The 15,407-nt window shown below is 37.9% G+C and overlaps 1 protein-coding gene across 7 annotated transcripts in view; it reads left to right on the plus strand.

The window, feature by feature from the left end:
- The window catches only part of NR1H4 (nuclear receptor subfamily 1 group H member 4), a 60,783-nt gene that overhangs the window by 36,456 nt on the left and 8,920 nt on the right, over positions 1 to 15,407 (plus strand). For 5 of the 7 annotated variants that reach the window (XM_037023105.2, XM_017668509.3, XM_037023106.2 and 2 more), the window contains 5 exons: positions 5,201 to 5,353; positions 7,282 to 7,415; positions 8,876 to 8,974; positions 9,311 to 9,410; positions 12,428 to 12,574. In XM_037023105.2, the coding sequence (XP_036879000.2) occupies positions 5,201 to 5,353; positions 7,282 to 7,415; positions 8,876 to 8,974; positions 9,311 to 9,410; positions 12,428 to 12,574 (633 nt within the window). The remainder of the gene's footprint in view (positions 1 to 5,200; positions 5,354 to 7,281; positions 7,416 to 8,875; positions 8,975 to 9,310; positions 9,411 to 12,427; positions 12,575 to 15,407) is intronic. The other 2 variants (XM_017668510.3, XM_037023104.2) reach the window with 1 other exon arrangement.

A 15,407-nucleotide genomic window follows, 5' to 3' on the forward strand; every position in this document is an offset into this window, starting at 1 on the left:
TCCTTGTATCTGAACTTGAAGCTTCTTTCCACTGCTTCTATTCCTGCATTCTTCTTGGGCAATGTTTATACATAGATTTACTCTATTTTCTAGCTTTCATAGATTCATCAATATTTTTGATACACTGATGGAGTTGTGTTATAATCCTTATAACTATGCTGTTCTAATGAACTTTTCTCTCATTTAAGGGTATTTTTTGACAGAAGAGAATACAGAAGTTTGATGAATGCCCTTTGACTACTAAGTTTTTTGTAGACTTGTATACTTTGGAATGATGTTAGGCAACCTCCAAAAATAATTCAAAGTCAGTCCTTTTTAAATTTATTTAAGAAAAAAATCAATAGAGATTGTAGTTGGTAAAAGTCACTGTTGGAAAAGTCATGTAGAGTTTTGTTTTGTTTTGTTTTAAATTTATTTAAGAAAAAAATCAATACAGGTTGTAGTTGGTAAAAGTAACTGTTGGAAAAGTCATGTAGAGTTTTGTTTTGTTTTGTTTTTAGTTGTCCAAGAGGTTAAAGGGTAAAAAAAAATACTTAAAATCAGCAATTAACAGGAACTAGACTGTCAACAATAATTTTCATCAATTGCATTGCAAAAGTTTGAGGGTTTACTTTGTCAAAAACAATAGTCTGAATCTGCTCTTGCCAGGAAATCTATTACCAAGTTCAAAAAATTTCAGCAAGCAGCTCAAGGGGAAGGGCTGATATCCTAAAGTCTAAGCAATTGTGTGATGAAGACCAAAGTTTATACTTTTTAGTATTGGCAGCCCTTCTCTGGTTTGCGGCTTCCTAACAGAAAAGACAGAGGTAGGAAAGACAGTTGGAATGGGGAGGGAGCGTCAGATGTTTCTGGGGGTTTCAGAGATAGAGAAGAAAGTGTGGAGCTCTTCTCATGTACTGTGGTATTTGGAGAGATTAATGCAATTTTTAGGAATATAAACTCCTCACTAGTAGGACAGCATAGTGTAGTTAGGAGCAGAGTTTGGAACTGAGCCTGTCAGCATTCAAATCTGAGCTGTACCACTTACTATCCACAGGACTTTGAGCAAATTATTTTGTCTCTGTAACTGTCTCCTTACCTGTAAGAGGCAGACAATAATAGAATCTACTTTGTAGGACTATTATGAATATTAAATGAACTGCCATATGCAAAGTGTTTAGGACAGTGCCTGATACAAAATAAGTTCTGTATTAAGTAGGTGAGGAAGTCCTTTTTATACTGCAGTGTGCTGAGACAGACCTAAAGGATCACTCTGTTTAGGCTATATTGGATGTGAAGATCACTAGTTGCTCAGCTCTGTGTGTTTGTTGCTGTTTAAAAAGCATGGAGATACTTAAAGTTTTAAATAACCAACATTTTTATTGATTTCAAAGTAACTGGTGGCCTACTGTCAGTCACTGGAGTCTGGCATGTGCATGCATACTTGTGTGTGTATGAGTGTGTGTGCACACGTGTGTGTGCATGAGTTGGGAGTAGGGTCTGGTATGTGGGCTCTGTCTGTATAAAGAAGCAGGATCTATCTGTATAAAAATCTATTTTTGTATCAAGAAGCAGAAAGGTGGGCTGTGCAATATTCTGCATGTTCGAGAGATCCATTTTCCCATCTTACAGCTATTCTCTGCCACCCAGGAAATCCCCTAGTGCAACATATTCTTCAGATGGCAATGACAGCCTTGTCCACTCACCTTTTATTACCAGGGAGCTTCTGTTCCTCAGTGAATTTCCTTCCCATTCATTTTCAAATGACTTTTTTGGGCATTGTTGAATATGCACAAGATAGAGGCAGAGGTATGTGTGTGAACAGATTTGCATAAGTATGAATACAGTGTATGGACCCATATTTAAGTGATATGATGATAATATTGTGTTTCCACCTCAGTATGAAAGCTAATTAATTCAGCTATTGAGATGATAATGATTTTTTTCTCGGTTAGTACCAGAGTTTAAAAAAACCTGCAGAATTGTCCTAGTCCCGTTCCTTTGACTCATCTTGGAATAAAGAGTTTTATTTCTGTTAACTATTGAGCTATCCGTATCTATGATAGTTTTATACGGAATGTTCCGTGGCAGGGGCTGAAGATTAGTGGGAAAATTGGCTAGTAGGCTAACATGGTCATTGAGCTCAATGATTTGATATCAGGAAAAAAATTCCTTTTTGCCTATAGTCCCTTTAAAATGGATGCTTTGGTATTTGCACTCCCGGTATCAACAGTGATCTAAAACACAGTCTTTTTTTAGACTTCGTGCGGTTGGATTTGACATTTGGAAAAATGGTAAGAACTTTCCTACTAAAAGTTATATCAGCTGACAAATTCTTTTTTAACCTTGCCAGCTCTAATTTTTCCTTCAGCCTCTGTTTTCATATTGAGTTAGATACCACATTCTCAGTGTCTCAGTTTCCTCTATCCTCTTCAAACCATCCTCCATGTAGTTCAGGCATTGATCACTTCCACGCTGGTAAGAGCCTCCTGCCCCCAGTTTCCAGGTTCCTTTCCTCATCCTGCACCAAGGATTCTCCCCAGTGTGGGTTAGGTCATCCCCGCTCCAACCAAAACCTTAAATAGTTGGTACTTTCTACACAGCAAAGACCAGCTCCTTTGCTTGGTGTTCAGAGTATTTAACTATATACTCTTCCATTACATGCCCTTTACCCATCTCCCGCTAATTCTCTCAACTCCACCATCGCATCAGGATGGCTTATCCACCCTTCCTTGGGGTTTCCATAACTCCCTGCCTTTGATCGTTCCCAGCATGTCTTTCCCATCCATATTTCAAAATTATACTTATTCTCCAAAGCCCAGCTCAAATTCCACTTCCTTCATGAGTTCTTTCCTTATTCCTCCTATTCAGAATTTATTAAGGCATTCCCAGTCTACAGAATTCCTTTTCCTGAAGATACTTGGCTTCTAGCTTCTGGGAAATCATCATGTTGTACCTACTTTACTAGAACAATTTTTTATGGCCTTCTGCTGGAAAAATTGTCATAACTAATGTGTAAATGCCCATGTCTGTGGTGGAATTGCTGCCCAACCTTAAATGTGGCACAACCTTCCCAAGGGATAGTGTGACCCTGAATTGATCTTTTTCATTTACATTCCAATAATTTATTACTTAATCAGCAGACCTATCACTCTGGTATTGTGCTGTGAATTTACTTCTTCAGCTTTCTGCTAAGTTGGGAGCTCTGAGGACATGGAATGTCTTATTCATCTGGGTGTCTCCCAGGTCAGAGAATGTAGCTTCCAGATAGTTGGTACTTAATATTAGGTTGTTCTATGCCCTTGTGACCCAAGGGAGGCAATCATAGTATGGTGGTTAAGAGTGTGGGCTTTGGTGCATGACTGCCTGGGTCTGAATCCTCCTAATCTATTCATTAACCATGTCATCGTGGCTAAGGTTCTTAATCCCCTGCAGCCTTTTTTACTCGTCTGAAATACAGAGATGTATAATATCATCTTCGTCATAAAATTGATATGAAGATTAAATAACTATATGCAAGTAAAGTAGTTAGAACAACAGCTAGTGAGTATTAATGAATGTTAGCTATTATTCCAACAGGCTGTTAAAATAGGAAGGATCTTGCTGTCTCAAGGTGTGAAGCACTAGATGCTATGTTACAAAGTAAGCCCATCTTGTAGTGGGTAGTCAACAACTAGTTAAATATCTCAACTACTTTGAGGGCATGAAGTGGGCAGGAGTTGGAAGCAATAGAATAGTTCCCTAAAGATTTGGGGGCATGGGACTAGTGTGCTCTGAATCCCATATCCCCATTGCAAAGGAGAGGGTGTGGGACACAGCTATTTGCCCCTGGAGGCTAGCACTGGAAAATACATACTTTTGTGAGAATTAGGAAAAGGAATCCCCCTTCCTCAGGTATACTCTGTACACCAAGAAGGCCAGGCTGTCCCAGGCCCAGGGAAAGGGTCTTCAACAGGATCACCTGAGGAGATGACATGTGTCTCCTACAGCCGACGGACATGGGAGACGCATCTGAGCTTCCCCTGAGAAGTTGAAAGGGCAAGCAGTAGGGTGGCTGATGGCTTATGGATAAAAGACAGAAAATTCTCTGTCCCCCAGAGTTTGCTGGACCAGAGAAAGCAGCCATCGGGTTATCTTAAGTCCATGCCAAGGGGGATCACACAGAGGGACCTCAGAATAAAGAGGATGGAGGTGAAATGCCAAATTCCTAGGTGCAGAAAAAGGAGATACAAGCCATGAGCTAGAAAAGAGATGTATTTGCTCTGGTCAAGAAACTGCAGAGGAAAGTATCCCAGTGATGGGAGCACTTTTCTAAATAACCCAACCCAAGGGAGAAAGAGTCAATATCAGAAACTCTCTGGGCACAAGCCAGCTTCTAACAGCAGAGGCGAGTGAGCGCTTTCTTCTCACTTCCTTCCCTGGCTCCCATGATCCTCTCCTTACTCACCACTCCTCCTCCGCTCTGGAAGTGTCAGAAATGGTGGCTAACCCGGTGGAGGAAGGAGAAAGTAGGAGTGGAAAGTGGGGCAAGGAGAAGCAGAAAGGAAGCCAGCCCATCCCCATCCCAGCTCTAGGCAGCTTCACTGCAGCTAAACTCTGCCTTCTCAGGGGTGATGTTTGCTTTTAAATCAAGGGTGGCATTTTTTTATTACTACACCAGGCTGGGCATATTAAGTACTGAATTGAAACCTTGAATGTGACCTTTCCTTGTCTGCCTGGTGAACAGCAAGACTAAACTCAATACTTATGTTTGAGTCTGACCTCTCGATCCAGAGCCGCCATTCTCCCTGCCTGCTCTGCCGCAGCCCGGCCCAGCAACACCTTGCTTGGCTGTTTGCACGGCTTTACTCTCACCCAGCCTGCAAATGCCAAGAGAACAGGGATGACTTATTCACCTTTGTGCCTCCAGGACCTGGAGCTCACTATAAGATAATTTTCTCTCAATAGAGATATAATGAAAGTACCTATCTAAAAAAACAAACTAAGATTTTTCCTAAGAGAGGCTGTAATTCAAACGTGTCTTTATTTTTGAGAAATAAATTAAAACCAGCAGGCTTCTGGATGATGCAATGCCACATCTTTGTCCCCAGTATGCTTGAGGATTGCCTGTGGTCTCTCCAGGGCTTCATGAGAAAATGTTCTGGCATCACTCAATCCCCATGTGTTTTCTGAGTGGAACTTGTTAGGAGCTTTTTCTCTCCTTTCTGTGTTTCTTCTGTAGGTTTCTTCAGGAGAAGCATTACCAAAAATGCTGTGTACAAGTGTAAAAATGGGGGCAACTGTGTGATGGACATGTACATGCGAAGAAAGTGCCAAGAGTGTCGACTAAGAAAATGCAAAGAGATGGGAATGTTGGCTGAATGTATGTATACAGGTATTCACATCAAGCAATTAAATTCCATTAAAAATCCCTTAAGGAGGCAGATGTCAGGTAACTCATATGCTTAGAATGGTATTTCACGTATTAAAGAAGGGATGATTTTACTAAGCCATCTCAGTTCTTGAAAAGAGTAATGAACCACTGAAATGATTCAAACTGCCAGCTAAAGAGCATTTTATTTACTTGAAAGAAATGGCTATTTTTTGTTATTCGTTGTTGCAATGAATTATACCTGGAGTGAAGTGGCATTAACCTGCAGTTAAAATAACATGTTTTAATAGGCCACAAAGAAAGACAACAGCCAAAAAGTTCACTCCGAATTTGACTTAATCTTTCCTATGTGTTCACTTAACATAAGAATTCACAGTTGTGAGAAAAATTAAGAATGTTTCATAAGTTATAATTGCCTTTGAATTGTTGGAAGAGAGTTTTAAACCAAGTCATTTTAGTAAGAACCCTTCATCTCTTAACGCAGCTTTGAACCAATTTGTATAGGTTTACACAGGAAATTAACTACTCTGAGTTTTAATATAATTTGGCCCTTTGATCTGATAAAAAGACACTGTATTAACTGCTGGCTTTGTGAGGAACCATAATCTTCATCAAAATCTGAAATGCATGTTAGTATATAACATATTAATTTTTCATTCTGCAAATCCTACGGACTGCTCAGATTCTGAGATATATCCTGTTCCTCCTCAAAACACAAAAAGACAAACAAATGTCACCAAGGGGATGATAACATTCAGGGAAGGAATGCCACCTGAAATAAAAAGCCTTTGGAAGGTGACTCTAGTTCTATTGTTCCCAAACTGTACTGGCAGCTGGGATGGACCCAGAAAAATAATGTGTGTAGGAGGGAAAAAAAATAGGTCTGTGTAAATAATCCAGCTCTGGGTGGATGAAAGTTTTATTGTGGCTGATCACTATCTCCTCTTAGCATATATGAAACAAGAGACAGCAATAGGGACTGCTGCTGGAATCTAATCTTGTAATGGAAACACTTTGATCCTGGGTGGCTCATATTGCTCATCACTTAGAAATGAACTTGTTCCAAAGGAAGCCCAGAAGACATTTTTCATGACTTCACCTGTAATATTATTTATGAATGCAAGCTAGTCTGGTAACAGATGCAGAGCTTTTATGTGGTCCTGTAAAATAAATTCCCTGGACAAGGAATTCCTGGAAGTTAGTTTCATTAACAGTAAGAAAATAAGGCAGTTAAATGAGCATATGCAAGACTGTTCTGTATTATTTTTAATAGCTCTGTTCAAGTATAAATTATGATGATTTTGTATAATTGTTCAGAAGAACATTTCATAGTTCCCTTGAGTCATTTTCATCTTTAACTATGTTCTTAATAATTTATACAGCTTTGAAAATGAACAGAATTTTAAAAATTTCCCTAAAAGATGTTGACATTTGTTTTACTCAACACATGTTTACTTATGCATTGAATGTGGAATTGAATGTACCTTGTATGACACAGTTATGTAAACATGGATGAGAAAAAGTATTAACACTATGTTTTGAAACATTAGCTTTCGAGGTCCCCCAGACCAGGAATAGGGAAAATGTCATTCACCTTTTTGTAGACCAGATACCTTGCATTTACACAATGCTTTGGACTTACAAATTTTTCATATAAAGCTCTTTTTACAAATGACCTGAATATATTTAATCTACACAAAACTCTGTGAGGTAGACATTATTCCCATTTTACAAATGAAGAAGCTGAGACTCACAGAGGGTAAATTTCTTGTTCAAGGCCAAGTTCTAAAACTTCACACAGGCTTGAATGAGTTCTGCACCAAATAGCATAGGAGATCCTCTGAGCCAGCTATGAATCTGCTGCCTCATGACCCACCCATCCCACAGGCCTTCCTATGGTTAGTGAAGTCTCTATATATTTATTTTTTCAGGCTTGTTAACTGAAATTCAATGTAAATCTAAACGACTGAGAAAAAACGTGAAGCAGCATGCGGAGCAGACCATGAATGAGGACAGCGAAGGACGTGACTTGCGTCAAGTGACCTCGACAACCAAGTGTGGCAGGGTAATAACACGCAATAGTGCCTGCTAACACCAGCAGCTGCTGGGCTGCTCGGCGTGTAGTGACCTGGCTGGGAGGCCTAAAAATTACAGCCACGCCGTAAGCTGAGTTGCACTTAACTGTGCTTAAGTCGGTTTCTTCTTTTCTTTTTGATCAAGAGAATATTACATGCTTTGATGTAAAAACTGAAATAATAGAATGTAAAGTAAAAAAAGTGAAAGATGTCTGTCTCCCTGGCTTCATTTTACTCCTACTACTGAGAGGTTGCCAGTAGAAATGGTTCTGTGCATCAAGTGGATTTTTCAAATTGAGTGTTGATGACCATTTTTTTCCCTGTCTCTGGGAAGAGAAGCTTGAACTGGGAAAGATGTAAACTCAACAGAGGCTTGTGGATTGGTCCTTGAGAAGGTGGATGCACTTCTGTGGACCAATAGAGAAAAGCCCCGTCCACTAAGGTCACAAATTACCCAAGAAATCCTTTGAGCAACTTGAGACAAAATAGAGGACAAACATCTTGGATGATGAGCTAAATGCATTGTGATAATGCCCAGAGCATTTGGAGGAATTTTAATCTGCCATTAGCTGAAAAACCAGTAATCCATGATTGTTCAAGACACACCCTTCTCAATATTTATTATGCTGCTGACAAGGAAAATTTCATCCACATTTAATTATTCAAATATATTATTCTGCATTCATTTCAGGAAAAAAAATGTGTAAAAGTGTTCTTTTGCCATAGTGTGTCATCAATAACACTTTGGTATAAGAAAGCAAAGAGTTGACACAATTAATAACACTCTCCACAAGATGCCAGTAAGAGGGAAAGAGATGTTTGGAGTCCAAAATATCCAAACTGATGACTTTCTATCTCAGGGGTCAGCAAACTCTTTTCCATGAAGGGCCAGATATTTTAGACTTTGGCCACATGGTCTCTATGATAACTACTCAACTTTGCCGTCTTAGCGCAGAAGGAGCCTAGATAATACATAAACATATGAGTGTGGTTGTGTCCCAGTAGATTTGCAAAGCCAGATGGGTTTAGTCCATGAGCCAGTTTATCAGCTTGCTTATGTGAGTAGCCTTGCACAGATTCTTTATTTTATATACTGGAAATTTTTCCTTAGTTATAACTAAACCTTGAAGTTTTACTGAACTTCTCTATCAATGGGCTTGATAGGCTTCATATCCAGACTGAAATTTATTCTAAAGAAAAACATGAAAAGGAATATTTTGTTATCCCTATTTTACAGATAGGAAAATGAACAACTTCGGACAAATTCAGTGAAATGTGATACAGCTTGCCTGGAGAAAGTGATTGCACAATATATCAGAGTGCATAGTTCCTGTTACACTGAGGGATTTTTTCAACAATTTCTGGTAGTAGTTTACTCTAGATGAATGCATATAGGAAAAATGCCTTGTAACCACCCTCCCCGACACCTTTTATTTTTTTGCCAGTGTAGGAGAAAACTGAACTCACCCCAGATCAACAGAATCTTCTACATTATATTATGGATTCATATAGCAGACAGAGGATGCCTCAGGAAATAACAAATAAAATTGTACGTACAATATCTGAAAATACATGAGTTCAAAGTGAATATCTTCTGGAGCTTTTACTAGCTTGGAGGTGGAGTTTCTATATGAATATGTTACTTTGAAATGATCACAGTTGAGAATTTAAGTTATACATTTAAACTTTTAGCAGCATTAAACAATTAAAGAATAAGAAGTCTCATATCTATCTTGGTAATAATAAATTGCTCTCCACAGAGCTAAAAAATATAAGCTGGGTCTTAAATCATACTATCTAAATAAAACCCTTTAGTCAAATGATTTTATATTGACTTATCCTTTTATGTGCTTATTAATCATTTGCTTTTTTTCTTAAAATTTAGTTAAAAGAAGAATTCAATGCAGAAGAAAATTTTCTCATTTTAACAGAAATGGCTACCAGTCATGTACAGATTCTTGTAGAATTCACAAAAAAGCTTCCAGGTATTTTTACATGTAGTTCCTTTTCTGTGATACTGTGCAATATTCTTGTGACATTGAGAGAGGCAGTTATATTCATTCTAAGATGGAAATCATCTTCCATCTGAGTTAGATTAATGTGTCTAACCATTATAGATATGAAATGTTAGAACCAGATAGAATATTTTAAAGTAATTTATAATTCTTCCAAATTGATAGATTAAGAAATTAAGACTTTGCAAAGTTGTCATTCTTCCATACCTACTCTATACCAAGTACATAGATATTACCTTGAAGGGCAGTGATTAAAGACTATAATAATCCACACACACACACACACACACACACACACACACACAAAGTGCTGTTTGAAAAGAGAGGAAGTGGTTGCTACTTATATCTGAGAAAGATAGGCTTCAGAGAGAATCACATTTGAATTGGGTCTAAAAAGGAAAAGGAATTTTCTAGGTGGTGTGGAAGAAAAGGGGCATTCCAGGTTGAGAGATCTCTTGTGAAAATGCAATGAGGCAGGAACAGGAATAGGTTTATTAGAGATGGGAGAGAAGATTCAGTGTGGCTGTAGCACACTATGGTGGGCTTGTTGGTTAGACATAAGGTAACTTGGTACCAGACTGATACGGGCCTAACAAAGGAATGTAATCCTGTATCCTGGATGGTACAGAATTTTTTGGTGGCTTTGTTTTGTTTTGTTTTGCTTAGGGGTAAAGTGATGAAATTTATGTGATAGGGCTATGTCTTTGTCAGGTGTGTATAGGTGGATTTGAATGGGGAAGGACTGGAGGCAGGGAGGGATAGATGGTATGCTACAGCACCAGTCAAGTCAGAGGGCTTGAAATAAAGCAAGAGCAGTGGGAGAAGGAAGAGGAAACAAAATAAAGAGAGATTAAAAAATTGATAGGGCTTGATGAAAAATTGTATCTGTGGAATGAGAGAGAGGGACTTACCATAGTCATTTGGATGGTGCCAGTACAGAAAATAGAATGCAAGATTCTTCTCTCTCAGCCCCCCAGTTCTTTGACCACATTACCAGTGCTATCTAGCAAATAGGCTTAAAGAGTATAACTCCCTTGAATAGCAATATAGCATGATAATATTAAAATACAGAAGGTAACATCTGATGTAGGATTTAATTAGGTTGCTTTCTTTTGCCAGAATTATGCTATTATTTTATTAAAGTGTCATGAGTAGACATAAACCTACATAAAACTCATAAAATATGGGGAGAAAGTTCCTGCTATCACTGAAACATTAATATTCTCTCATTTCTTTATTAGCAATGAAAGAGGAACCTAATTTGTTACATGCTAATTAAGCTGAAGGCAATCTTGATCAAAACCAAGACTATACAAAAGTGAAAATGTGGGAGGAGGAATTGGGAAAGGGAGAAATATGATGTTTTTGGTTGTTCATGGGGAAAGATTTTATTCAGTTCAAGTGGTCAGTTGGTCTTGAACCATAAAATAATTGAAGACAAAAAAAATCGTACTTATAGAAGGAAGCTTATCTGAAAGCAACAGCAATATTTTACACATGTCTTCATCCCAGTGCCTAGAGTAGTTCCTGAGTGAGGGAAAAAATATGAATGTGTGTTTAATGAGTAAAGCAGGTGGGAAAACTTAAAAAATGCACAAGGAAATAAAAAGCAAAAACCCTTGAGAAAGAAAATAGTTCAACAGTAATTATATAAACAATTATATAAACAGCTTGTTAAAGACCGAGCTGAGTCGTTCCAGTCTGCAATTCTTTCAGGATAACCTGTGCCAGGCACTGTCCAGGGTCCTGGAGACCCAGCAGGCTACAACCCTCAAAGAAGCTCACAGATTTTCTAAGATAGTGATTCTTAAACCTTTGCATTACTCTCTTCTCTAAACTCTTATTGCTATTTAATAGTTTTCTAAGTGTCTTTTAGACCCTGATAACATCAGTTTATCTTTATATATGCTGTGTGTGTACATATATATGTGTGTGTGTGTATATATACATGTGATCTTGTGTTTACTCACTTATTCAATTATTCCACAAGTAATTCTTGGATATCAATTATGTGCCAGATACTAGGGATACAAGAAAGTGAACAAAACAGGTATTCACTGCCCCCAAGAAGTTTATACTCTATTAGAGATGTCAGACAGTTAACAAATATGCAAATAAATTTATTATGACATGTAATGTAAATTCTGTGGATAAAAATAAAGCAGGTAGGTTATAGTAAGTGCTGGGGGAATATCCATTTTAGTAGAGTCACCCTGAAGCAAAGATCTACATCTGAAGCATGGGGGTAGCTGGGGAAGCACACTCACCCCTGAGGCAAAAGCAGACTTGTATGTTCATAGCAGGGCCAGGGGTCAGTGTGGCTGGAGCACAGTGAGTAAGAGGAAGGAAGACAAAGGAGCAGTGTCAGAGAGACTGCTGGGAACGAGGGCATATAAGCCTGGCTAAGGACTTTGGATGTGTTAGGCATTGTTACAGTCCTTCAGGTTGCCAATTCCTTCGCACATTTCTCTGACTTTCCCCACTCTACATGGTATAATACTGAGCTCAAGGCAGATAGCTCAATATGATGTTGATTGCTTTTGGGGGGAAATGCCACCCATTCTCCAGATTGGTGAAAGATTCATGAGTCAGCCAAATATTCCCTTAAATGCATAGATCCATGTAAAGATTTTTCTGGCTTGTGGATGCTTCTGTTCTGCAGTTGATACTATGGTACCAGATGTGACTAAAATAATGGATCAGAAAGAATCTACCTGCCTCTAATTTCTGAGGGTTGCTTTTTCTGAATCAGCCTGCTCTGCCATAATGTATATTTTTGGTGTGGATTTGCATCTTCTTTTGCCCAATCTGTTCAACAAATCCTACTCAGTGAAGATGAGAGTCAGTTTATATTTGGGAGGGAACAATATGTGCTTATTAAAATAACTGCAAAATCAGTTTATGGAAATGTTTGGTTATGATGGTGATGATGAAATGCTATACAGTATTCACAACTCCTTGATAATGTGAATATCATCTTCATCCAGGATTTCAGACTTTGGACCACGAAGATCAGATTGCTTTGCTGAAAGGGTCTGCAGTTGAAGCTATGTTCCTCCGTTCAGCTGAGATCTTCAATAAGAAACTTCCAGCTGGACATGCTGATCTATTGGAAGAAAGAATTCGAAAGAGTGGTAAGTGATTTGGTTAATGGTAAAAAGAGTTTGTTCCTGCAGGTAAGAATTTATACACCCCATGAAGGCAGGCTTTTTGTCTATCTTCTACACAGTTGTATGTACATTGTGACTAGCATGGAGAAAGCTCGTAAAAGATATGTTAAATAGATGAAATTTTTTAGAGGTTGGTTCAAAGATTCTTGTATTAGTAGAATACCAAAAATGCTATTTTTCCTGCATTAAGATGAAGGGCAAAAGGACTTTTTAAAAGACTGGAAAATTAGGGTGACAAAAAAAATAGATCATAATCTGCAAAAGAGCTGGATTATCAGTCAGAAAAAGATTCATTTATTCAAAACTCTCAAGTATGAATGACTATGTATCAAACTATTATCCATCTCTGTTCAAAGCAAAATAAGAAGAAATAATAGTAACATTTATTTATCATTTACTAGGTTTCTGACAGTGTAGTAAATACTTTACATATATTATCAAATCCTTGCAAAAATCCTATTTTCAATCATAATTATTATTATTAAAAATAATCCTAGTTATTCAAACTTTATAGACAAGGAAACTGGGACAGAGAGTTGTTAAATAACTTTCCCAGAGACAGACAGGAAGTCTGACTTCAGAAGCTATGTATCTTAACCATTATGCTACATTGCCTCTTAAGAGACAAAATGAAATAATAGCATGAGTAACTGAGTTTAAATTATTGTGGAGGTATAATGTGCCAGAGAGGGTCAAGAGACATCAGAATGAATTACCAGGAATGTGTGCAATTTATCTTAGAAGATCCTTAAAATAAGAAGATTTATTTTTCTGAGATATCTTGTATATGGGATGGGAGGGGAGGGCTGAGATGAAATGACTCCTTAAGATCTTTTCTTCCTAAAGTATTATCATTCTTTGACTGAAGCAAGTTTAAGTACTTACAAAATCAGTATTTTAGACTACAGATTGGAAGGGAAGTTTTCAGGAAGTTCTGCATCTGTAATATAACTAACATTATTGAAAAATGGAAAATTATTTTTTAAAAGCAGTCTTCTAATAGTCATTGTGTTTCCTCTTCTTAGTTAAAAACTGCATATGTGCTTAGCATCATTTGTAGATTTAAAGAATAAATATTTTTAAAAGATGCATTATTCTTATATATCCAGTGGTTTGTTAGGGTAACAAATATTTAGGGTCAGGGTACTACCATGGTAGCAAAGAGAGGTGTCAGGCATGTCCCTTCCCTTAGGAAGCTTACAGTCCAGAGGGAAGAGATGCAAAGTACATAGAAATATATGAAAGAAGAACCAAGAGAGAGATGACTTCTCTGGCAAGCTGGGCCTTGAATGATATTTGATGTGGATATCCAGGGTGGAGGTGCAGGAGGGAAAGAACAGCAGGAACAAAAGATTGAGGCAAGATCGCTCAGGTTATGCCCACAAAGAAGAGCGAGTGATTGAGTTTGATCAGACTGAGGCTTATATGAAAGGGAAATAAGAATTTTACAAAATCAGAATCAAATGTTGAGGGACTTGAACGCTGGGCTAAAGAGTTTATTCTTTGTTTCCTCTGTAATGATGAGGCATTGAAATTTTTTGAGCAGGAAGGGGAAAACATCAACATCATGCTTTACAGTTGTTCTAGTAATTTTAGGATAAGCCAGTATGGAAGACACCTGTTTGGAAGCCAGAGGTTTCAAGGATGTGCTGCTGGGAGAAATGGAGAGAAGGGATAGGGATCTGAGAAATATATTGTTCCAGTGTTTCACCTTTTGAAAGACAGTATGTTATCAAGAAATATGGATTCTGGTACTGGATGGATTTTATTATACCTGTTTTGGGTCTTAATGTATACTGCATGAGTGTTCAGGGGGCTGGAGGTGGGAGAACCATCCAGTTCTACAAGTCGTACTGCTTTTCTTCTCTGAACTGATCAATGTTTCTAATTGGTAGACTAGCCAGTCACTTGGCCACCTACTTAAGTATCCTGATTTTGTGTCTGTTAGCGGTAAGGAGGAAGGCGGTAAGAACACTTAACATGAGATCTTCCCTCTTAACAAAATTTTAAGTGTATGATACGGTATTGTTGACTGTAGGTACAATGTTGTACAGCAGGCCTCTAGAACTCATTCATCTTGTTTAACTGAACTTTATGGCCATTGATTAGGAGGGAGAAATGAGAAGTTACAAATCAACAGACACTATATAGGAGATCTTTCTATTGAACAAATATGCACTGAATAAGCTTGCCTTGTGCCAGGCACTGTATAGTAATTAAGGATAGGGAGATGAGAATATTTGGTCTTTGTCCTCTAGGAACTCACAGACTAGTGGGGAAGGTATACAAGTGAATGATTCCAAATCTATGTGCCGTTTAATATCAGGAATGTCTATGCAAAATGAAACTGAAGCATAAAGATGTGCCTGCCTTCCTGTGTGAGTCTAGTTGGTGAGTCAGAAAAGGCTCATGAAGATGACAAGTGAATAATGGAGAATAATTAGGAAATTGTCAAGCAACAGAAGTCTGAGAAAGGCATTCCAGGAGATATAGCCATTATAATACCATAATATAGAAACTGCAAGTGCAAAGATGTGAAGAAATGAGAGAGCTTCCATGTATAGGACTCACAAACACCTTGATATTGCTGGAAAATAATATTTACAAAGCTGAAAATGTAATGTGTTAGGTCATTAAGGAAATTGAATGCCACAAAGTAGTTTAATTTGGTTCTTATGTAAGTCCTAATGAGGAGTCTTTGTAATATTCTGAGCAGATGTGGCATGTCCATACCAGTACTCTAGAAAGATCTTTCTAGTAGTAATATGAAGAAGGTTTGCAAGGATTGAGACAAGAA

Source organism: Manis javanica, chromosome 10 (assembly GCF_040802235.1).
Source record: "Manis javanica isolate MJ-LG chromosome 10, MJ_LKY, whole genome shotgun sequence".
NCBI lineage: Eukaryota > Metazoa > Chordata > Mammalia > Pholidota > Manidae > Manis > Manis javanica.